Here is a 25,219-nt window from a genome sequence, read left to right as displayed (position 1 = left end):
TAGCAAAGCACTCTTGCTCTTGATGTTTGTGGTGAGAAGATGTAACAATTAGATCCCAGAAGTAATGCTGGAGATACTGAGGTGTTCATTACATATTAAACCTTTATGTGTAACTGTTTTACAATTTTATTTTTTCTCCTGCTTTTAGCTGATTTGAAGAACACCATCCCTAAACTGTGTCCACCTGTCAGTTTGCCTCTTGGGCCTGAGAGTGGTAAGTATATTCATCTACTAAGCCAATGCTGAAAGATTACATGATAATGAAATGGTTGTGCTCCCCATGAGTTTGCTCATTCACCTGTTTACTCAGTTTAATTAATTGTGCATCATTTAAAGGGAAGAATTGTTGTCATCTATGGTGGTAGCCTAATATTTCTCAAGTTCACTGATGTAGGGAGTCACTGAGGCAAAATATTTGCCAGGATTGATGAATAAGTGTATCATACATAAGTGTAGATATCACATCATTTCAATGGGTAAATCTTTGTATCTTAGTGCAGATACTAGTGAAGAAAAGCTCTGCAAGGGTAGCCTCCAGAAAAGCTCTTTATTGTGCTTTTGTCCACTGCTGTAGGATTTCTAGTGCCTTTCTTGTAGCTCATAGTGCTTGCCAGGATGGCAAGGCATGTTAGATTAGAGAAATAACCATCAGCTTCTGCTGGCAATGCTGAATGCAAGGAGTGACAATGAGTTTTCAAATACATACAAAAAATTGCAAAGGAGATGCAAAGTCAAGTTTAGCAAATCCAGTTTTCCCAGAACCCAAGATGATGAAAAAGCCAATTCTTCCAGAAATTAATGAAGGATTATGTTACTTTATGATTAGTGATATAGAAGAATAATAAATTGTACTGACTTTAGTCCCTCTTTGTTACTTCCTGCAAGGGTGGGAAAATTATCTCAAAGATTATTCAGAGGTGGATCACAAGAAATGTAGCATTTGATGTGTGTGTTGGGCTGCCTTTTAAAGAGATGCTGTAACTTGCTGTGATACTATCTTCTTTGCACTGGGAAGAAAATTTGTTTCAGTCTTGCAGTGAATGAATCTTATCGTACTTAGATATGTTGTTTTAAAAACGAGTGGATCCTCACAAGGAGTAAAGCTTAACTGTTGTCTTTCAGGGCTTAGTATCTATTGCCCCCTACAAATATATGCAAATTGTCAACAGCTACAGACTTCCCTGATGTGTCCTTTCCAGAAATACACAGCGTCTCTGCTAACTGCTGTGCGTAGTGGAAAGGAAGCCGGCTGACTAGTCATTAGATAACGCAGTTTAACCCTCAGGCTCTATGGAAATGGAGAAGTTTAATCCATCCCTGCCCTTAATTTTCTGTTTGATCTGAACAAATTTTCTAATCTGTTTGTCTGCCTTTCCTAAAACCATATGAAACTGGGTGATGGTTAGTATTTGCAAATAATTATTTTTGACTGTTTTATCATCATATCTATGACTACCAGTCATGACCATGTGCAGACTATTTATTAGTAGAATTTCTGCTTTTTTGATGGTCATTTTAATGAAAGCCCCTGTCTTTAGAAGTCAGCAGAGAGAGTTTTTGGGTGAAATGCTAGTGGAGTAATGTGTGGATTGCACAATTCAACTTTTTTTCTAGGAGATGTGTAAAACCTTTTTACTAAAGCTTTCTTCTTCCTAGGTTGGAGTTTAGCAGTGATTTTGTAATTTTGCTTTTATGTTTTTCTTGCTTTCTAAGATATAGGAAAATAGTGACCTAAACAGCACTTAGGAATATTAGGCCTTTCTGTAATTTTTTCCCCTACTCTAGAGACTGCTGAGAATTTAGCCGCAGCGAGTGAGATGCTCATTTTACCTGAAGTAACAGTCTTGATCTATCACACCCATTTTCAGATTGTCTTTCCAAATGCAGAGCAACTGGTTTGCAGAGGTCTGGTTAACCATCCACACAAGCAGAGCCTCCCACAGAAAAGGAGGAACTGTGGATTAGAGCAGATGACTTGGGAACAGCAGTAAGGAGAAGACACCAAATTACAAAGAGCGCAACTAGCCTGGAAGTCAAATTAGCACTACTATCTTGTATTCTTTGGGTTTCTGACACCAGTGGGTGCAGCAATGCATTCAAAATGCAACTGGTCACCATCTGCATTTATTATGTTCTGCCACATTCTGATAGTAAAAGTACCAGCCTGGCTATTTAGTTCGGATTGCTGCCCATGTCACATTGTCTGAGGTTTTGGAAAATTGTCAAAAATGTCATTTCCAAGCCGTTTATGATTATATATGTTACATTAATATATGCTAGAGAAGATTAACAGGTTTTTAATTGGGAATCGTAAAAAAGCTGGTAGTGACTGAATTTGCTACATTTTGGTACTGCTTGTACGTGGGGGAAAAAAGTTTACTGTGACTCCTGTGTGGTAACCACCTGGTAGGTGTGAGCAAATACACTTCTTAAAGGATATTGTTGCATGTGTGCATGTAAGCATTTATGCCTATATCTAAAAAGAAGATACATACATATTCATGTAAAAATTCCCATCAAAACATCAGAAAGATACTTAAATTTGAATACTCTATCAGAAGACTCTGTGAAATAGTGAAATTAATATTATGTCCACCCCAGAGCCTGACTTTTCAGTGAAGGCCTATATTTTAACTGACATTCATTTGACTGCCTTATTTTCTAACTAGCCAGTATGCAATGCTCAGGACCTGAATGCCCAGCACTTTTCAGTCAGGATGCCAACACCATTCCAAGTCTGTGGTGTTTCCAGCCCCAACACATTGTGAAAAAAAATACCGACAGATTTATGTTCAGTTTTGTGAGAAGGAAATGCTTTGTCCATTTTATTCATTGCTCTCAAATGACAGAGTGGAGGTGTGTGGGACCACAGTAGAAGAGAAAAAAAGTCAATGACAAGGGTTTCTGCAAGAAGGGTTTCTGCATGCATAAGGACAGCAAAAAGAAGGGTAGGGAAAATGTGAGTCTGCTGCTGAATGAGGCAAGGAGACCTGATGGCAAAGGATCTGAGGTGCTTCTTTGCCTCAATTGTTACTGGTAAGTCCAGGCTCCAGACCCTTGAGACCTGGGAGGAAGACTGCAGCAAGGAATACTTATCGTCAGTGGAGGAGCATCAGGTTAGGGAACAAGCTGGACACACAAACCCATGGGGCCTGATGGGTCCCTACATGGGACTGGAGATCATATACAGATCATATGAGCTTCATTCCCACTCCATTCAAATCAAGTAATTCATTAGGAAACCACCAAAGCATATGGGCATAATGATCTGTTAGGCCTGTCTTCTGTGATCTCTTAATGATTTATAATCATTCCCTTGATGCAGAACTGAGCAGTGGCTACAGGATTTTTCAATGTGGGGATAAGTTTCCCATCAGGCTGTTTCAGCACATGGGGATTTTCCATTCTCAGCAGAGATGGTGGTGTTAGTACAAGTACAGATGTTGCTGATTTTGGGGGTTAACAGTATCATTTGTCTTCCTGTTTCCCCCCAATGCTGAGAATATGTAGGAGAGATCTTTCATGTGAAACACATGCAGCCTTTCTAAATCCATCTTTGGGAACTGATCTACCATGGTCCCATACAGCATACTGGTCCTGTCTCTTTAACCTAAAGTTTGATTTTCATTCTGTTTTTAAACTTGAGGATGTTAGCTTTTTGAAACCAGCTTATTTTAAACCTGGGTAAATATCTGGTACATTTTTAGCATCCTATTACTATACCTTTTGCTGTAATTTACAGTACTGAAGGAGCCTGAAAGCTCACACTTAACATGAGCATAGCAAGATTGCTCACTGCTAAAGGCCATAAATAACACATTTGTTAGTTTTGCATGTTTGTCTGAAATGTGATTATAGGTAATATGCAGCAGTTTTAAGAAAATTACTCATTTTGTATTGTTTAAATCTCAGTGGATGGAGAAAAATGAGAAGCAACTATATTTTAGGCAGAGTGTATTTTCTGCAGATCCACTCTGAGTTGACGATTTGCTGATTTTGGAGATTGATGGCATGCAGACAGGTTAGCAGTCTGAAAAAAACCCTCTGAACTCTGGGATTATAAAGCACCAAGTTAAGTCTGTAAACATGGTTTTGGCTTGAGTCAGAGGTACCAAATATGCCTCTCAAATTTCATAATTAAGATCAGAATTTCTCTTTCAATCATAAATTAGGTACACTGAATCCAGAGATTGGATTTATGTGTGTCCTTAACCTCATATTAACCTTACTGGATTTATGTACGTCCTCAACTTCACAAGTTCTCTTCTAAATTTACCTTCATTGCACTTCTTTATCTCTGTTTCCTTATATCATATGTCAAATTTTACAGCAAACTCAGAACTGACCCCTCTTTGCTTCCACTGAAGTCAGTGATGAAACTTTTGTTGGTGAAAAGGATTTTATAGCATCATTGACTGTGAAAATGGGAGATTGAACTCTGTGCCCTCAGGAAATCTATTCCAGTTTTGTGATCTTGTGACTTGAGTGAGAATAGAGTAAGACCAGTGTGAGTCCTTCTGCAAATCCAGTCTTAAACCTTGCCTACCCAAACAGGAACATCTGGAAGAGAGAGTCTCTCTGTATAGGATGTCTATAATTTTGCAATAAAAGTTACAGGGCTGGCTCGTTTCAGAGTGCTGCAATTATCCAATCAAAGCATTTGCCAAAATGTGGTTTGGAAGGTCAAAGCTTAACCTATATATAAACCATAAATGCCTTCCAGCCCATCAGGTGTAGTACACATTTTTGGTAAAGCAGTGCCAGTTTGCAGCTGTGTGCCTTGTGAGTGCAGTTTCTAGATGAGCCAGGTTTAGATCAGATGTGGAAAATTCTATTTTGCCCTTGTAGCAGTCTGTGGCGTTTTTTAAAATCCACCCTGAGACAAGAACGATTCTTAAGGACTACTAGAATCAGTGTGTGTGTGTATCATAGAATCACAGGATTATACAATGCTTTGGGTTGGAAGAGACCTTGGAAGGTCATCTAGTCCAACTAATCTGCAGTGATCAGGGACCTGTTTAACTAGACCAAGTTTCTCAGAGCCCCTTCCAACCTGACCTTGAAAGTTTCCATGGATGAGGCATCCACCAGATTTCCGGGCAACTTGTTCTGGTGTTTTATCACCCTCTTTGTAAAAATACTTTTCTTCATATCTAGTCTAAATCTACCCTCTTTTAGTTCTAAACCCTTACCCCTTGACCTTGAATATACTTTTGTGGGTATTTGGTCAATTGCTGGTAAAGGAAGTGAAGGTAAACTATAACATTTGTGAAAACTATTGTCTCAGCTATACTTAGTGTGTAAGCTTGGGACTTGCCCTTTGTGTATAGATGCATATAGGCAACACAGACATCTTCATCTCAGATACTCACACAAAGTTCCCTGTACAGATAACACCTGGCTCAGACACATGGACATCTGGCTCATGTAATCAGTGGATTCCTGGGTGTGATTTGTTTCATTCTAAAGCAGACAGCTAAACCAGGATGGAGATAGTGTACAATAAAACTCTCTGTTCCTCCTGATAGTACAAGGAGTCTAGTGTGATTAACTCATATATAGACATCTACCTCGCAGGTGACTGGGGAGAAAAGCCTACCTTAGGAAACCAGATCCTATTTTACATACAGATGTGGATATTTGCTGAAGGTTATGATAGTGTTCAGTCACATGCAGGGTTACCACTTGCCTTTCAAGGAATTAGTGGTTTTAACTGCTCAGTAACTTGTGTGTATGAGCATTGTGATCCATCCTCTTTAATGTAATTAGGCATAGTCAGACCTTTAATTTAAATCATTTGGATTTACATGCAAAGCTGGACAGGTCTGCTCCAGATTTATCTCTTTAAATACCTTTGTACTGAATACCTTTGAAAATGGGACTGGACCCCCTAGCCAATCAGAGGCCTTTGAATTTTATTCCATTTATTCCCAGCTGATTCAAGGTGAAAGTCCTTCATTGAGGAAATCCTCAATGCTCATACTGTGTTATATTTTCACTGATCCCTCCAGCTATATTACTGTTTTATGGTTCATTTTACAGAATATTTGGATATATGGCAACCTTTAAATATGTCTTCTGTCCTCCTGGATCCATCCATCACAAACTTTGAAGCTGTACATGTTAGTAGAGATGTATCCCGTGATTTCTCCACTGCCAGAGGCTTTTGTCTATCTGGTAAGAAATGGTTATTCATAGCTTTAGAGAAAATACTGGCTTGTGAACCAGACAAACCAAGAACAACTTCCCCATGCCCTTTCTGACTTAGATACTCTGATTTTACTTATTTTCAATGTCCACTTCCATATTTCTGAATTTGAGAGAAGGGAACTAAAATAGTTTATCTAATGAAAGTTAAGGTACATATGAAATACCATGTAATGATTGTATAATTTTCACACCTTTTGGACACAGAGATCTTGTCTCCAGGCATAGGAGGCTATTGTAGTGAATAATTAAAGGGCTGATGTAATTATTTTCTAAAGAACAGTTAAGGGAAGTTCGTTGTGTGAGAAAGATGTAGAGCTGCCTACTGTTTTCTAAAGTAACCTGTAGCTGTGGTGCATGAGGACAGAATCATTGAGAGCTGGGATGAAGCAGAAATTGTGCTGTAGGAAAAACAAACTTTAGTCAGTAGCCTGACTAGACAGCATATTCCTTTACCTTCACATGACTGGCAAATCCTCAATGCCACAGAGCAGAAGAAATAAGGAACATTTCCTGCCTACTGCTGAAGATGGTCCTTAGAATGGGCCCACATTTTGCAGTACATTTGGTCCTTGCCTTATGAAGCTGAGCAGTGCTATTTTCTAGGTTTTTGGTGTTGGTTTTTTTGTGTGTATATGTATGTGTGTGTGGGGGGGGTTTGTTTGTTTTGTTTTGTTTTTTTCTTCTCCTGTAACTGTTTGAAGGAGCCCTTCTGAGAGAAACGCAGAGTACAAACTGGGATGAGGAGATGATCACAATTTTTATTCTGAAACCTTTCCCTGGGGTTCTCTGGGGACTGTTTGAATTCAGTTGAGGTCCCCAGTACTTTATTAGAAGATATTTTTCTTTCTTAAAGCCTGTGATACCAGTTCTCTTGCTGTACTGCTCTATTTTAAAGCCAGTATAACCTCTGCCTTTTGGCTATTTTGGAGAATGTTCTGAGAATCTAAGGAGGCTAATGTCTCATTATTCTCTTTGAGAGCTATTTCATGTCCTTGTTGCTTGACCTGTTGTAAAACCTTTCTTTTAAGCATCTTATAATAATGTCATGAAAAGTACTTTGAGACTACATTTTTTGACCTGCTCTTTTTCTTGATATTTCACCTCATAGCTTGTTCAAAGAACCAGTCATGTACAGTGGTTACACTGGAAATCCAGCCTTCAGCAATAAGGTGCATTTTCTACCCTGATACACAGATGTGCGCACATAGCCTGCAAGGACATAGATGCTGGATTTTACTCAAAGAGCCAGCAACATATATCTACAGGAGGCAAGGTAAGATCAGGTCAAGGCTGTAGAAGGAACAATTCAATCACAGTGGTCTGTGCACAATTTTTATGAATGTAAGAGTTAGGAAGTCCTCAACAGACAAAAATGCAATATGGTTGTCTCCTAGACAGTTCTTCACTGTTTTTCTGTTGAAATCAGACCCAAGTAGGATAGGTTCCCACATAATTATGATAAAAGAGCATGGAATCACAGTGTTACCATCTAGTGCTGAAGCAGGTGTACCAAAGGAAGTATATTGAAAGCTTCCTTTCAAACCCTGAGAATAACACAAGGAATGTAGAAACCACACTGTCAGTTGAAAGTCTTAAGGACCATCTCTGGAGAAAAAGGAATCAAAACTGACTGACCAAAAAAAACTAAAAGAAGATGAAACAAATTTTTAAAGAAGTGAAAATTATTTAAGAGAGAACTAGAAGTTGTGTAGACAGATAGTGCATTCTGTTGTTAAACTATGTACTTATTTGTAACTGTAAGTTTTATTGCTTTCCCCCTTGATTATAAAAGAAACTGTTTTCTTGTCATGTCATACTGATTATTTCTTAATCAGATCTAATTAGAAACCAGTTAAGAATTAAAAGCAAGAGAAGAGACATTTCCTTTTCACTGAAATTTCTTTGAATAACTGACAAATCAGTGAAAACCTTCTGGGTACAACAAATATGATGACAGAGAAGAAGGAATTTATCATTGTCAAGTAATGCAAAATCACAGGCTGAGACATAAAAACTAGACTTGTATGTCTATATTTCTGTACAGTTTTGGTTTTAGTCACTGCCTATGAAGTATATTGTTTTAGGAAAGAAATTATGCAAGGTATCACTTAGTTCTGTTTTAAAGTAAGTCATAAATGTACAACCTCTTATTTGGGTAGACAATGATTCAGATACTCTCTATACATACACACAAAAAAAGAGGAAAATTGGGTCAGATTATACCTTCCTAATATTTCATATTATTTTGAATAAAATAAATGCAGGTGTTTGATCCAAAATGTAGATACTGGGATGGTTCTGTGGAAGAAAACATCAGTATTCACAAAAGAATGTAAGGGAAGAGACGATGATGGAAGGCCATCTGGTACCCTATACTCTTGCATTCCCTTCTTGGGCGTGTAGAAGGCATGTGTGTGCCTGACTCTAAGTGATACTGGTGATGCCCACTTGAAGAACAGCAGTGCCTATACAGGACTGTAGGAAATGTGTTGTGCTTGTTGCTTTCTGTTGAAGTGCTTCTGTCTCTCATGATGAAAAAACTACTGGAAAAGAGACTGAAGTGCAAGTCTTTCCTGGCAAGAGTAAAACCATTGAGCTGTGTGGTTATCTTTCCACTCTCTGACTTGCTATAAATGTTTAAAGGATTAACATTGTGCTTTTTAGAGCTGAGGAGATGAAAGACTGAAAATCTCTCCCCCTTTTTCTAGAAATGCTAAGATTTATGTTCTAATTTTATGTCTGATCTGCAAAAATAAGTTTGAGTAAGGGTTTGGAAAGCTAAATATTCATACCCAGTATATTTAACAGCTAGCATAGCATGAAGTGTTTCATAGGGAGAGAATAACATCAATTTATCTGTATTTAATTTAAAGTGGTGAATTAGATAGCACTTTAAAATTAAGGGAAATGGGGTTAATTTTTATTCCTGAAACAGTACTAGCTTGGAAAAGTAAATTATTTTTCCTCTGTTTCCCCTCCCAATAGATTTATTCCTGCCCATTTCTGAATGGGATTTAACCCCATCTGTGTACATCCCATCCCATGGAGATCTGATCGGCAGATCTCAGGTGATACGTATTGGCTTGGAGTGGAGAAATGTCAGCCAGTTCCTGGGAATCCCTTATGCTGCACCTCCCCTTGCAGAGAGACGCTTCAGTCCTCCAGAGCCGTTTGCTTGGCTGGAAACCTGGAATGCTACTGTGGCTCGGTAATAAACTCCTTTGATCATCTGCAGAACTGCTTGTCCACCTAGGCCTGTGTGATGGTTTAACCCACCCACCTCAAACAAAAGCCCCTCAGTTTAGGAAAGATGTTGACTTGCTGGAACGTGTCCAGAGAAGGGCAACAAAGTTGATGAGGGGTTTGGAGCACAAGCCCTGTGAGGAGAGGCTGAGGGAGCTGGGGTTGTTCAGCCTGGAGAAGAGGAGGCTCAGGGGAGACCTTATTGCTGTCTACAGCTACCTGAAGGGAGATTGTAGGCAGGCAGAGGTTGGTCTCTTCTTTCAGGCAACCAGCACCAAAACAAGAAGACACAGTCTCAAGCTGTGCCAGGGGAGGTTTAGGCTGGATGTTAGGCAGAGGTTGGTCTCTTCTTTCAGGCAACCAGCACCAAAACAAGAAGACACAGTCTCCAGCTGTGCCAGGGGAGGTTTAGGCTGGATGTTAGGAAGAAGTTCTTCATAGAGAGAGTGATTTCCCATTGGAATGGGCTGCCTGGGGAGGTGGTGGAGTCACCATCATTGGGGGTGTTTAGGAGGACACTTGATGGGGTGCTTGGTGCCGTGGTTTAGTTGATTAGATGGTGTTGGATGATGGGTTGGACACAATGATCTTGAAGGTCTCTTCCAACCTGGTCTGGTCTATTCTATTCTATTCTATTGCTTGGCTGAAGTCAGAGAAGCAAAAGAAGGAGCTGTATTTTACAAGCAGTAATGGAAGGCAATGAACATGTACAAAAATATACAGTATTTACAATATTATACAAGTATTTACAAAAAGAAAACAGCACTGAAATCCTCCTTGGGCAGGAGGACACTGCCCTGCTGCTCCCTAACCCCTCCCTCCCTTTTCCCTCTGTTTAATTAGAAGAAAAGAGAAAAGGAGAGATGTTAGGAAAATAATACTGATACAAGTATATTTTTATTCCTTCTGAGCCATTCATTTGTAGAATATTTAATCACGTGCATGTGCTCTAATGTGAATGTAACAGAAGCCATGGGCCTCATACAGAAATTTGTTGCCTAGTGGTATCTACATCAGGATGAAGGACCCAGACAGTATTTTCTGTCCAAAAACTATTAAAAGGTCAATACTGGCCAAATGGCTTGGACAGAAGTAGAGAAGTTATAAACATTTTAGATATTGCCATAAAAGGAGAGGAGTGCTAGGAACTGTATTAGCAGTTGGGCTACATTTCTCTTAATTCCTTGTGTCTGATGTTTCCTGCTGGCTGGTCCTGACTCTCCAGGGCTGTACAAAGATAACTGTTGGTGGGTTTAGGCTGCAGGCACTCCGTGGACAGAGCCTTTGTGTGCACATTTGTGTTTCATGTAGTGTTTCAATATGAGTCTTAATTTTGTTGTGTTGGGGAACCAAAATGGCTGATTGTGAGTGTGCATTTTGTAAAGAAAAGAGGGTTTGGGTGACACTACTTAGTGCATCTGTTCTGTGGAACGTGTCAGGACGAGGAATTTCTTTTAAAAACAGCTTGCAGCAAAGAGAATTGCAGCCACAAGAAACAAGATATCAATGCAGAGTGCTTTTTATGTGGTCTGTCTCACAGAGCTTCCCTGCTCCGCACAATGGAGGCCAGATTGCAGAGCACACAAAACCCCTTTGAGCAAGCCATGACACACACACATGGAGGAAGCTGATACAGGAGAGCTGGTACCCAGTCATGGTCCTATTAGAAAAAGGCAGATTGTGGCAGACGTGAGGACTTGCAAGGAAATAAAAAGTGATAGGAACAAGAAAGAGGAGACTGGAGGAGCAGCACAGTCAAAAGGAGAGAGTCTGGTGGAAGGACTTGGTGAATTTTCTGTAGAGAAAGTTGAAGAAAAGGGGAACTGAGCGCCTCCTAAGCTATTAGGGACCTCCATTAGGTAACATAGACCTGAGGTCTATTGACATCCTGTTATCCTTCCAGCCATGGCTGGCCATGCCTGTTCAATTCCTGGCATTGAGAAGGGTCTTCCTGTGGTAAAGTGATTAACTACTTGAGATGGGTGATCTGGCCAACAGCTTACATAGTAAATGACCTTGCAAGGGAGATGAGAGATTCACATCCTTTGGGCCTGATGTGAGTCACCAGATGTTTGATGGAAACACCCTGATGCTACAGATTTAGAGACCTGCCAGCTATTTGGAAGCTATTCAGTGTCTCCATTACTCAGAATTTGTTTCCAGAGGTTTCTAACAAAGCCTGTAATGAACTGAGTGAAAAGAGGTGTGGCATTGTCTTGGGGAGTTGAATGAGCATCTGACCTTTTGTGGTCTTATCCTTCGGGTTGCACCTGAGTTGTGGAGATGTTATCAGCATAATCACAGTAGCCACATGCACCTCGTGTGCATTGGAGTGATCCTGTGGGGCATAGCTTTTTGTTTCCTCAGGTTCACAGTGATGTTGAGTTAGCGCACACAAGATCAGCTCTTTTGATCTATAGCCACAGCATGGAGTCTGCTGAGACACTGGTAACAGCCATCTGCCTCTGTGGTCTCTTTTTGAAGGCCTAATGGTGCAATGAGCAGCCTGGCTGAGATTTTCAAAACAGTTTAGTGACCTTAGTTAATCTGCTCCAATCTTTTGAATTCTCAGTGCTCCTTAGGCCAATGAAGAGCATGGCAAGTATGTGCTATTATTTATTTAAGGCTAAAAAAAAAGTAACTCTTTGAGCATAGTGATGTAGAGGTGCACTTGGAAAATCAGAGAGGCTTCACTCTCCATGTGTAAAAAAGCATTAAAAACTGTATTTTTGAGGATTCTGTACTGGGCTTGCACAATGTTTGTATACAAGAAATTCACATTAGCACTATTAATGGAGAACGAATATTTATTTGTCAGTCTGGACCTAATCAAAGACTTAAAAACCCCCAAAACAAACCAAAGAGAACCAATGAAAGAACCCACTCAGCTGCTGGAGGAGCTATGGATTTGTTTCAGCAGGTGGCAGCCTTTCCCTGGAGTCAGTCCTAGAATGAGGTGATCCTGGGAGCTGAAGTTGCTTGATGAGTTGTCAGAAACAGAAAAAGGAAAAAAAAATCTTGTCCTATGTCTGTCCAGCAGCAAGGTGATGATTCCTGCTGCCTGTGGAAAGCTGTATGATTAATAGCATTAGACCTGTTGTCCTGGATAGGCTCCTACCTGGAAATTTGTATTTTGTCTGTCTCAAATGGCTCTACCAGTTTTGGTTGGAGATGATGTGCTTCACTGAGTCAGTGTGAAAGCTATTGAGTGATATCACCATCCTAATAACCTCCCTTATGGAAAGATTTTGTAGAGCTGCATTAAACCTCCTCATTGTCCTAGTAGCTTTCTACTAAATTCTTCACAGCTTCAGTGTAAAATTTTGCAAGGGTTTTAAAATCATAATTTAGAAGGAATTCTCTGAGACATTACTCTTTCCTATAGCCTCCTCTTCTGGTTCTTTCTCTAGTTAATTGCAATGCTTTATCCATTATGTGATATAACTATGTCCCTGAAGTAGAAGGAACTGATTTCAAAATAGCATATAGCTGAACTGCAAGGATCGTTCACTTGATGCTTTTCTTGGAGAGAGCTGAAACACATGAATCTCATACAGATGATGGCCAGAAAATTATTTTCTGCATGTGGCTGTCTGTTGAATTCCTATTGAAAGCTTATTTTTAACATTGCTTGACACTATTAATGGTCTGCTATGAGGCTTTGAGCAAGCAGATTCTTAAAACGTCATTAAAACGTTGAACTTCCCATGTTTTCCCACATACCATTAGAAATTAAAATAAATATAAATAAATGTAGCCCACAGACTATTAGAAATCAAAATAAATAACTGGCATATTAGCAAGAGTGGATTACATAGGAGTGCAAGCAATAGCAGTGGGAAACCTGTGTCTGGGACCTCCAGTCCCGCTCCCCTTACATCTGGTGCTAATTTCGTGCAGTTTATGTAAAGTGTGAGTTTTCCAAAGCCTTATTTTCAAATTCTAGTATTTTTGAAATGAGGCTTCCTTCCCTTCTGAGGGAAGGATGCTAGACATAAAAATGCAATGTCTGTTTGGTTTTTTTGCATTTGTATGTGTGTATGCAAACCTGTGTGTTTGCTACTGAGGTATAAATGGGCATAGATTTAAGGATTTGATAAACTTAGTACATCAATATCTACATAAGGCAATAAAAATAGCAGCAGTGAGAAAAAAAAAATAGGAGCCTTTTAATTGTAATTTTTTTCAATCATGACCCCAGGGCAGCTTGTTGGCAGCCAGGAGAAGGAGATGCCCCCTCATACTCTGTCAGTGAAGACTGCCTATATCTGAATGTCTTTGTTCCTGCCACCACTGTAAGTAGGAGCTGAGTTGTTTTTGGTGTGGTTTTTTGCTTTGCTTTGCTTTGCTTTGTTGTGGATTTTTTTTGGGAGGGGGTTGTTTTTGTTTTGGGGTAGCTGAGCACTGTCTCTTTTCCAAGTATTTCTAATTGGCATGAATGATTTTTAAGTATTTTTTTTTTTTCCTGTGGTATTCACAAAGCCCTGCAAGGTTAAATGAGACACTGTTATTTGTACTGGTGTAAGGGTATTCCATATAGGCTTTGAGTTAGCTGTGTTTGAGTAGCTAGGAGAGCAGAAAATTAAAAAACCTAGGGATAAAAGAGAAACAAAAAGGGAAACAAACCACACAAGAAGCTGGTAGCAAAGGAAGAGAAAATAAGGACAAGAATGGGAATGTCACTGAAATAAGATCCTTAAACCAGGAGATGATAATATAAACCATGTTACATCAATACTTACCACTAGCTGAGTAGCAGCAGCTGAGATGTTTTCACACTGATCTTCACTGTTATCCTGTTGATACCTCTGGGATCTCTGTTGAGGAATGAGGTTAGCAAGCAACGGTAGACATTTTAAAGTTGACCGAGCCAGTGGTACAATCTGAGAAATGGTCATTTGAAACCCCTTGAATTTCTCATTCTAAGCAGATGAAAACTAAAGCCTCAAGTTAGAGCCAAGCTTAGATGATTGGCCAAACCCCTGGGGACAAAGATGCTGAATAACATGTGAATCACATTGGAAAGCACACTCAGATCAGAGGGGATCAGAGTTGTTTATGGTTGTGGGGGTTTTTGGGTGTTTTTTTCTTTTATTTTTTTCCATGGTGCTGGTAATTTTAAGAAGGTGATGGTGGTTATAATAGAAATTTATGATTCTCTCATACCGCATAGAGTTAGTCTAGCTATCTGACAGCAGCACATAGCAGATCCCTTGCAGATCCTCTGTTTTCTTCCTGTGGCACCAGACTGTCAGGCAGGCATTGCTTACTGAAAACATCAGGTCACTGTCCCAGGCAGTTTGCCATTTCTGCATAAGTGCTGCTTTCAAGACAGCTTATTTGAAGGCATTGTGTTTTCTGCCATCTGATAGACTAAATAGGCTAGTCTTTTCTCCTCTCTGGTACTGAGAACTGAATTCCTCCTGTCTTTTGTGGAGATGTAAGTTAGAAGAAGGTCTGATCAAGTCAATCACTTTCACATGTGTAAGTCTACCCCAAGAGAGAACCAAAACTTCTGTTTTTGCAGAAGTAACTGGGAGCAGAAGGCATGGCATTTTCCTGTTTCTTTTTGTGGCAAGCTCTATTTTTTACTCACAGAGACATACATATTTTCAGTCGATGAAAAGTTAAATTAGCTGGTAAATACTGAATGAGAAATCTCCTGGAGCAAAGGCAGAGGCTGTTCAGGAGCATTTTGAGCTTGAACAAGTGCACAGTGTAGGGACTGCTGTCTGTCACCAAAGGACTCTGTCAAGCAGTGAAGAAGGAGAATAACATCACCTCCTTTTGCTTCTATAGCTGTGTGTACCATGTCAAACTCCATGTAAAACTGGCGTTTCTGAGAGACTTCTTTCTACCCATCACCACTTGTCATACTAGCACAGCAAGCTGTGCTTCAGCTTGATTTACAAAGGGTTCAAGTACAAGATCAAGAGCTGAATCTCTACACTAAATAAGAACAGAAAATGTACTCTCTCTACCCTTTTTCCATCCCCTGCAGGTGTTATCTCCATCCTTACTGCATCATCCCTACTGCACTCAACTCTTTACAGAGTAATATTGTAGAGCAGTAAAAGCACTGGAAGTTGCTTGGCTTGGTAAATTTAAAATCTATCTCAGCCAAGTAGCTTATTAAAAGTTTTACAGAAGAACAGAGAAGATAGTTCTGAGTATTATGAAGCCTTTCAGACTTCCAGCTGACTTGCACCCTCTAGGTGAATACTGAACTACTGTTCTCCTTGAGGTTTTGCCTATGGGACCTAGTTTGCTGCAGACATGAGACCATGATGGAGTTGCTGGGCTCCTCAGAGCACTCTGCTGTGCTAAGCCAGCGGACCATCTGACCATGTCACAGGTGGAAGTCTTTGTACAGACTTTACACCTCAAAGTGCAACTGCATTTTGTCTGGAGGAAAACTGTGCACTGGGCAGTAGCCGCATGGCAGATGTGTCCTTTTTGTGAGGAACATACTGGCCTCACTCTGCCCAGCTGCTGCATGTTCCCCACAGCTGCCTGAAATGGACACTGGAGTTGCTGACTTGGGGGAAATTCACATGTTCAGAACAAATCATCCAGCAGCTAATGTTTGGTATAAAATTAACTGTCTACCAAAGATAGATAGATAGATAGATAGATAGATAGATAGATAGACAGACAGATAGATGGATGACAGGAAATAGCACATTTTGTGAGGTATAGTTCATTTACAGCATGAAAATTATAGTACTATGCTGTTAAATATCTAAGAAGAAATGGGAAAGCAATAATGTTAAAGAACCTTCATCTTTACTTCCCCAGTGCTGAATGCTCCATCAAATTGCTCTGTATCTGTTGCAGCGATTTTGCTATTTTTAACTTTTATCTCCCTTCTTTGCCTTTCTTAAGATTTTTTTCACTACAGTATTGGGTAAAGTCACTCAGCATAATGTAGCATACAAGTTACAGAGCAGCTGGAGGTCATGGTGCTGTGCAGGCTGTGGACGCATGGTAAATGCCTGGTTTGAACCTCAGGCTTAACCATGGTGAGCTGAGGGGACAGAGCAGGCTCAGCATACCATTGTAGCTGACTTGTCTCAATGTTGTTGCATTTTAGAATGAATTTCAATGTGAAAAGAGATTCCTTAATTTTTTTTTCTCTACCCTGATCTCTCTCTGTGCTACAAGCAGTGCACAAATGGGAACCAGAGTTAAGGCACTGTGAATTAGGCAATTTCTATTCAGGAGCAGAGGTTCCTGAGAGAGCAGCATGCTTCAATACTCACAGTTTCTGTTTTTTTCTTGGTAACATTATCATATTCACAAGAAGCTTCTGAAACAATTCTCTGAATACATGTGAGGAGTATACTGAGGGGAGTTTGTCTCCTATTCAGTAATTTTGCAGGAGGTTGTAACCATCAAACTCTTACTTCTCTGCTGCTTCTGTTGTACAGAAAGTCACATTTTTGCTGTAGACATTCTTTGCCAGGGCAGATGGAACTGCTGTGTTTAGCTAAGCTCCATCCAGAAAATAACAGCAACACAGCCCAATGCCCTCTAACTGCAGGGAAAAACAAACCTCACGTGTACTTTGATGCTGTGGCAGGGGCCACCAGTCCTTTGAAAAACACCACCAGCTGCCAAAGCAGAAATCTGGACTGGTGGGTCTATGTGACCCTGCTGAGAGAGGAGCCTCCTTCAAGATAGTCCCGAAGTGGCCAATAAGGGATCAAAGTACTGAATGGAAAATAGAGGTTACACTTTTAGAGCAGGTTATTCTGCTTTGTGCATCAGAATGGTGGGAAAAAAAACCCACAACAACAAAAAACAACCAACCAAACAAAACAAAACCACACAAAAACAAAACACCAAAACCACAACCAACCAAAAAAACACCCCCAAACCAGAACCTCTTCATATGTTTCACTGATATTTATTTCAAGTGTCATCTTGAAGGAGCTGCAATCTCCTAGTAAATGCTGAGGTCTTCTGGGGCCTTTCTGCTTTTGCGCTGCTTGTGCAGCAGCAGCCCAGCTGCAGCTGCAGCTCTGCTGTGTGTGCAGAGAGGGTCTGCACAGATGAGGTGCTGCACTGGGGGAAAACCTCAATTTCTGCACAAAATTGGCTAGCTCTGCAAAGAGTGCTAATGTGGATGGTGACCTACTGTAGCTCCTTCCCATCCCAGGAGCCCTGCTGGGTTCTTTCAGAACAGACTCCCTGTGTGCTTCATGAGAGGCAAATCTCTTCCATGCAGGACCCCAATGTATATCTACTAGGGGAAAACCTCCATAGGGCATGAAGAAGCAATGAGGAACTCTTCTCAGCTGAGATTTTTGAGACTAGGCAGTGTTTAAGCACTGAAGATTTCAGGGTAGGAAGTAGCCTCTCACAGCTATTGAGTTAGTCCTGCTCAAGGTGAAGCAAGCTATCAGGCTTTTTCCTTCTCAGTTTCTTTCTCAGTCTCACTTGATTGAACTTTTCCTGTGTATTTGTCTAAAGCAGACATGTTAGATCAAAGCCGAGTGCACCACAAGATCAATGGCTGAGTCAGCAGGATAGGTCTCTCTTGGGCTTACCTTGTGCAGTTGCTGGCTAGTGGAACACTGTGGTGCCATTACATCTTCTTTAAACTGGAGATGATGTACTCTTTAATGGTATATAGGCCATTGTGGACAATTTAGCCCTAAATCTTCAGATAAGCCACATATCCTCTCACTATGGTAGAATAGTGTAGAGAATTTTAATGGAGAAGATGCTTGTGTTCTCATCAGTGACATATAAAATTAGTTGGTTATGGGAATATTAACCTGGCTGTTGTCATGGCAGGTCAAAAACATGTCAGTGTTGCTGTTCTTCCACAATGGAGGAAGCTACAGTGCTGAGGCGGGAAAGGCGTCTATAGATGGATCATACCTGGCTGCCATCAGTAACATCATTGTTGTGACGGCACACTATCGGGTTGGTGTTTTTGGCTTCCTTAGTACTGGTAAGTCATGGATTTCTAGAACTAAATTGCATTCTGTAACCCTGCTGTTTCTAATAAAAAAAAAGAAAAAAAAAGTTAATTTTTAAACTTGAGCAACCTGTATCTTTCACTGCTTGTATTTTTTGGGGCGTGAAAAATGGCCAATGAATGGTGGGGACTTGGTTTGAAGAGAAAGGGGAAAGGCTGGAGGCAGAGGGACAAGAACAAACTCCAAGCATCTATACCAAAGCACTGGCTAAACTTCTGTTTGCAGGTGAAACTGTGAACCCCAAGAGAGCTTAGGCATTAAAATTCCTGCTAATTTCAGTGGCTTGTCATTATGGATACAATTTTCAATGTCTCCAACTTCCAGGTGGTCCATCCTTGAAATTTTCCCAGTAATTGATTGTGCCCATATCAGAGTAGGGGAATATGCAGCGAGGGATAACTGCAGCTGAATCTAAGAATGCCTTGGAAATATGGAAAGTCTAGCACAAAGATAGTTGAGTGGTTTCTCAGTAATTCACCCTGACTTCTCTGAAGAACTTGGTGTGTTTGAGTTTTGTTATCTCACGGGCATGGCTGAATGTGACATCTCTGTTTGCATCCCTTCCCCTCACTCCAGTGTAAAGAGCACCTTTGCTCTCCTATTGTCTCTTGATACCAGTTGCCACTAAAGGTTATGCGAATTCCTATTACATACATAATTTGCTGTTGTGCAAATAAGCATGTACATATGACAGTAAACATGCCTGTGTCCCTGAACCTTTGTGACAGTGCCATCTGGTCTCTGGGATATTTTTTAAAATATTTTTTTTTCCATTTTGCCTTTTGTCAGATTTGCCAGCTTAAGACAGTAGCCAGCAGCTGGCAGCCAGTCAGTAGCGGAGTCCCCCAGGGATCAGTGCTGGGCCCCATGCTCTTTAACATCTTTATTGATGATCTGGATGAGGGCATTGAGTCTATCATCAGTAAATTTGCTGATGACACCAAGCTGGGGACAGGAGTTGATCTGCTAGAGGGTAGAGAGGCTTTGCAGAGAGACCTCGACAGGCTGGACAGATGGGCAGAGTCCAACGGCATGAGATTTAACGCATCCAAGTGCCGGGTTCTGCACATTGGCCACAACAACCCCATGCAGTGCTACAGGCTGGGGTCAGAGTGGCTGGAGAGCAGCCAGGCAGAGAGGGACCTGGGGGTGCTGGTTGATGGTAGGATGAACATGAGCCTGCAGTGTGCCCAGGCAGCCAAGAGGGCCAATGGCATCCTGGCCTGCATTAAGAACAGTGTGGCCAGCAGGAGCAGGGAGGTCATTCTGCCCCTGTACACTGCACTGGTTAGGCCACACCTCGAGTACTGTGTCCAGTTCTGGGCCCCTCAGTTTAGGAAGGAGGTTGACTTGCTGGAACGAGTCCAGAGAAGGGCAACGAAGTTAGTGAGGGGCTTGGAACACAAGCCCTATGAGGAGAGACTGAGGGAGCTGGGGCTGCTTAGCCTGGAGAGGAGGAGACTCAGGGGTGACCTTATTGCTCTCTACAACTACCTGAAGGGGGGTTGTAAACAGGCAGAGGTTGGTCTCTTCTCCCAGGCAACCAGCACCAGAACAAGAGGACACAGTCTCAGGCTGCGCCAGGGGAAGTTCAGGCTGGAGGTCAGGAGGAAGTTTTACACGGAGAGAGTGATTGCCCATTGGAATGGGCTGCCTGGGGAGGTGGTGGAGTCGCTGTCACTGGAGGTGTTCAGGAGGAGACTTGACAGGGTGCTTGGTTACATGGGTTAGTTGATTGGGTGGTGTTGGGTGATAGGTTGGACGCGATGATCTTGAAGGTCTCTTCCAACCTGGTTTATTCTATTCTATTCTATTCTATTTTATAACCTTCAGTAGGTTGTATTTGCCATATTTACAAATACCAGGCCTACGTACTTTGTCTCCTGATTCTTTTGAGTATTTACTGCTAGTGACACGGGAGGGCTTTTGCCTAGTTTGGGGTTACAACTGCAGCTACTGGTTATTGCTTGCCTTCTCTTACTGTTTATTTATTTATATATAATTTTTTTCCCCTCAAAGCTCACTCCCAGCTGTTTTTCATTCAGTAACTAGAGTGCTGGCACTACAAACTCCTTAAGTGCTGGCACTACAAACTCTTTACTCATTTAAATATGAAGTTGGCAACAGGTGTATCTGGGGAAAGAATCACTGTTTTCATCAGTGCAAACCAGATGCTTATGAAAGTGATACTGTTGCTCCATTTTTTGCTAGAGCCCAGTCCAGAGTGGATATGTACAACAGGAGCTTCCATTACACAGCATAGCCCACACATTACCCACTAAACTCCTTCAGCCCTGTGAATCGCACCTGGGTTTCTTCCTAGGTGGAAACTGCAAGCTGAACTAAATATTATATAGCAGTATTTATGTGATGGTTCATAATTTAGAGAATGGGATGAATTCTCCATCCTCTTTTTAATGGGGACTCTTGCACATGGCCCAAAACATCAGTTAATGAGATGAGTGCATTCCTTCAGATGGAAGTGGTCCATTATACATAGTGAGTGTTCAGAGACCTTCTCTTCTGTAGCTTTGAGACACAGGTCTAAAGACAAGTGCAGTGTTTCCTGGCCTCACCTGTAGGAAAACTTTGGTGTACATTTGGGAAAATCCTTTTGCTCCAGATGGAAGTGGAGCAAATGGGCCAAAGTTGCAATTTGCAAGTGTCACTGAAACAAGCTGAGCACCACATTCATGAGAAGCCTAAAGATTCCTTCAGTATCACACTCCTGTCTCCCCTATATTCCCTTTCGTCCATGTGAAGGTGATAAGCTGCAGTATGTCTGTAGCAGCCTCCCTATCAGCATGGAATTTCAGCCATACCCATTCTGTTGAGCAGTGCTCCTACTGCAATATCTATTCTTTGGTCTGCCATAGGTAGGTTGAGTATCTCTGACTGCTCTGGACATAACCAGTAGTCATTGGGGTTTTTCAGTGAAGATTATCACACTGGGTCAAATACCATAAGAGCTTGTCTCAGGCCACATCCAGAGATGTTTTCCACTTGAATAAGAGTGTAAAGTCTTAGACAAATCCTGGTCCTTTGGAAGTTTCCCTATCAATTCCAAAGGGAGCAGAAGTTCACCCTTAAGATTGTGAGGACAGGACAGTTAGAAGGTTCTGAAGTTACAAATAAAAGTTATGATTCTCTCAGCAATATAATTTTCATTATCCAACTAAGAAAAGTGCTGAATCCTTTCATGTTGAGTTGTCATAAATTGCAGAGCTGTAAAGGAAGAAGTTAAATGGACATTTTGAGGAAGGAAGGGTAGTGAAAAGAAGATTTCTTTTTTGTATGCTTGTTTTTTGTTAATTGCATAGGTGTTCTGGTCTCTCACTGACAGGGTATTTCCAGACAATCGGAGAGCTCTTATTCTTCTAAGTATGAAGGATATTTAACTGAATTTACTTTCACTCATTAATGTTGCAAAAGGTGATGCACATTATTACTAGTGTCTTCTCCTCTCATTTTATACCCAGAATAGCAAAGGTGAATTGCCTGTGATACTGGATGGCAAGAAAGTAGAGAAGACGTTCATATTTTCAACCCTGATTTTTTAAGAGTCCAAGAAGCCATATAAAACAGGATGATTTTCATGCTTAAATTTAGCACTATTGCTCTTCTCCAGTGTAGTAACAGCAGAAATGCCTTTCCTTGTCATTGTTTTCTTCCTTCTAAACTCATTTTATTTTCATTATTCTGTGGTTCCCAAGAATGTAATCTTTTCCTGATCACAGACTGCTTATGGGCTTTATGTCCAGGCCTATCTCACGCAGTGGGAAAGTTTTCTGGTAGATGTGTTTCTTTGGTCTAACTACTGTGAATATCCATACATGCATCTGTTCCTCAGTGTGATACATTTCAGAACCTGGCTGTGGTTTTTGCCAGGGCAAGAAGAACTGGTTTTATTTCCCTCATTAGTCTTGATCAGTACACCAGTAGTGAGGCAACATTGTGTGGCTGAAACACATGGATTTCACTTCCTCTGGGAAGGTCTCATGAGGAATGCAACAAGCCTTGAAATGGGGTTTCCTTTTTAACAGTGTAATGTGTATTTATTGCTGGATTGAGAACCCTTAGAACTAGTGTGCCAAACAAGTACAAAGACCCTAAAAACTACAGCAGGGAAAGTTCTTCCTTTATTGTTTCACTGGTGTGGCTGGGTCCGATCATCTGAAGCTACAGTTGTAGGTGGAAAGTTGTAGTTGGAAGGTTGTAGTTTTGGGGGCCACTTAGTTATTGGCTGCCCTACTAAAAGGACACTTAGAATGATAGCTATTGTGATGTGGGCATCTGTAAGATCTGCAAGGCTATCGGTAATCTGTTCTCTCTCTTCTGCTGCTAAACTGGTCTCTATGATATCTCAAGTAATTCATCCCAGTAGGAATATGGATTTCTACTACAGGATGTATAATTTCAATTGCTCTTTGCCTAAGGCCAGGCTACCTGCCCACAAAGTGTCAGCTTTTTATTCCACTAACTGTTTGTTCTGACTGACCAGTTTCTCAGCCTACCCTTCCTTTAAAATTGCACTATTGTTCTTGGCAAAGGAAGAAACTATTTTGTCTTTTTGAAGATGTGTTTCTATTCTTGCATTTTCTGTCACAGTTTTTTGTTCCAAGTTTTAAATGTGGAGAATTTAAAATCACTAAAAAATCAGTGGTGCACTCTGGATTAAAAAGAGACAGTGAATAACAATCTTCTATTCCACTTTCCTATTGACTGTGTAGGAATTACTTATTTCTGCTTTTGTTGATACAAAATTAAGCTTGCCTAGAGGTTTCCACCATTAGATGCTTTCAGTATTAGTTTCCTATTCATCAAAATATCAGGTTCCCACTGAATAGTGTTGAAAATACTCTTTTCAATGGTGATACCTAAGCATGAGAAGTACATGATTAATTATTTTTCTTATGTTTTCATGGGGACAGAAAGATCAAAGCATGTAAATCATATCTCTGTCATCTAAGCATAGGCCAGTCCCAAAAGATATATATGGAGATATTATAAAACAATATCTGTACATGTGTAAAGAAATACAAGGAAAAGGTTATGCCATTTATAAATGATTGGTCAGACAGGGGTAAGTGTAAAAGGGATATAGGAAGCAAACACGTAATTAGGTGTGCTCTGGGGAAACAGCTGATGATCCTGACGGGTCTCTGTCAGCTTGAGAATTAGACAAACACTCTGATTTTTTTGTTCAGTTTCAATTCATTGATGATCAAGCTACTTATGTAGAAAAGGAGTTTCATGGCCTGAATTTATGGATATTTGAGCCTGGCTTCAAGTCTCCTGCCATCATGTTTCAAAATTAAGTTCAGAATTTGAAGTGTTAATTTTCTATCATCAAGGTAGACAGCTTGGCACCTCCAGGGATACCTGGTGGAGTTGTATCAACTGAAACAGAGTCAGTGTGTAAAGTGATGAAAGAAGACATCACTTGGAAGACATTGTTGGAAAACATCACTTGAGATTTTTAAACTCTGGTATCAGTTTTGTGAAGGTTCAGCTGCAAGAGCTACTAAAAATACAACATTTAATCAAAAAACCGAATGTTTGTGGTTTTATTTCTTTTCAGACTTAGTGATTTGTTTTCCACAATAGGTTCTTCTGAGGTGAGTGGAAATGCTGGCCTTTTGGATCAGTTGGCAGCTTTGAAGTGGGTGCAGCAGAACATTGCTAGCTTTGGAGGAGATCCAAGTCGAGTTTCTTTGGGAGCTGACCGTGGTGGGGCAGATGTTACCAGCATTCACCTACTCACAGAGACAGCAGATATGGACCTCTTCAGGAGGATGTTGTTGATGGTAAGTCCCATTCCTGACAATTGAGCTGCTTTGTGAAAGCATGTTGTTACAAATGTGTGGATGTTGCATTGTGGGGGTGCTGGTTTTATTTCATCCATACCTCATCAGCACTAACAGAGATGCTATTTCTAGAGTTATTTTTCATCTCACCTGTGACTGCAATCCTCAGGAGCTGGGTGCTTGGCAAGCATGTACAAGAGATGCACTTTAGTGGTTGATGTAGTCATAGTAATAGTCGGTTTGCCGTCAGTGTGGGTTTTTGTGGATTATATAAATAGCCTTGTTTCATAACTCATAGGTACAACAGGTTAGTTTCCATTCCATAAATGCAGTTGTTGACTGGCAGTTTTGGCATTCTAGAACTGATGAGACAAACATCCGCATGTTTAAAGTATCCGACTTTTTTATCTGATCTCATGACAGATTTCATTTAAAAGAAAAAGCAAGTTTCAGAGAAAGAGTAAAAATCCTTTTACCTGCCACAGGATTGTTTGCTGTCAGCTCAGAGCATTTTCACAGTCAATGTGAATGGGAAACTTCAACCCACCACACCTCAAGTAATCCATGATTTTACAGCCTTTCCCAGGTCAAATCACAGGACTCTAGAGATTGGGTTTGTCAGTGTTGACATTACCATTGGTCTTTACAGCCTCAAATAAGATTAGTGTGCACTGAAATGAGGCTCAATTTTCAATGAAGGTTAATATATCCATTAGAAATGCTGCTGGGACAAAATTATCTCTCTGCTAGCAGTTTTGACTTGGAACAGTTAGAAATTTGCTATTTCATATATTTTTTAAGTAATCTCAGATTTGTATTGAATCATCTCAGTGCTGTTTGCCCTTGAAAGACTATCCTTCCCAAAGGGTCCCAAACATAGTCTTTCAGTTATTTGTGAGAAACAGCCAGACCTCACAGAATTTCCTCATGCCATCTCTGAAATCCAGCAATCTCTTATGGCACAATTCA

General features: G+C 40.7%; 1 protein-coding gene across 1 annotated transcript in view; it reads left to right on the top strand.

Moving 5' to 3' along the window:
- Positions 1–25,219, top strand: part of TG (thyroglobulin) — a 138,424-nt gene that overhangs the window by 57,141 nt on the left and 56,064 nt on the right. Inside the window, exons 35-41 of the mRNA XM_068155500.1 lie at positions 149–214; positions 6,043–6,177; positions 7,319–7,483; positions 9,196–9,418; positions 13,655–13,748; positions 18,256–18,415; positions 24,051–24,250. Of these exons, the coding sequence (XP_068011601.1) occupies positions 149–214; positions 6,043–6,177; positions 7,319–7,483; positions 9,196–9,418; positions 13,655–13,748; positions 18,256–18,415; positions 24,051–24,250 (1,043 nt within the window). The remainder of the gene's footprint in view (positions 1–148; positions 215–6,042; positions 6,178–7,318; positions 7,484–9,195; positions 9,419–13,654; positions 13,749–18,255; positions 18,416–24,050; positions 24,251–25,219) is intronic.

The sequence above is a fragment of the Melanerpes formicivorus genome, unplaced genomic scaffold (assembly GCF_026170545.1).
Source record: "Melanerpes formicivorus ecotype bairdi unplaced genomic scaffold, bMelFor1.0.p_v2 SCAF_32, whole genome shotgun sequence".
Lineage (NCBI taxonomy): Eukaryota > Metazoa > Chordata > Aves > Piciformes > Picidae > Melanerpes > Melanerpes formicivorus.
This window is presented reverse-complemented; position numbering and strand designations above follow the sequence as displayed.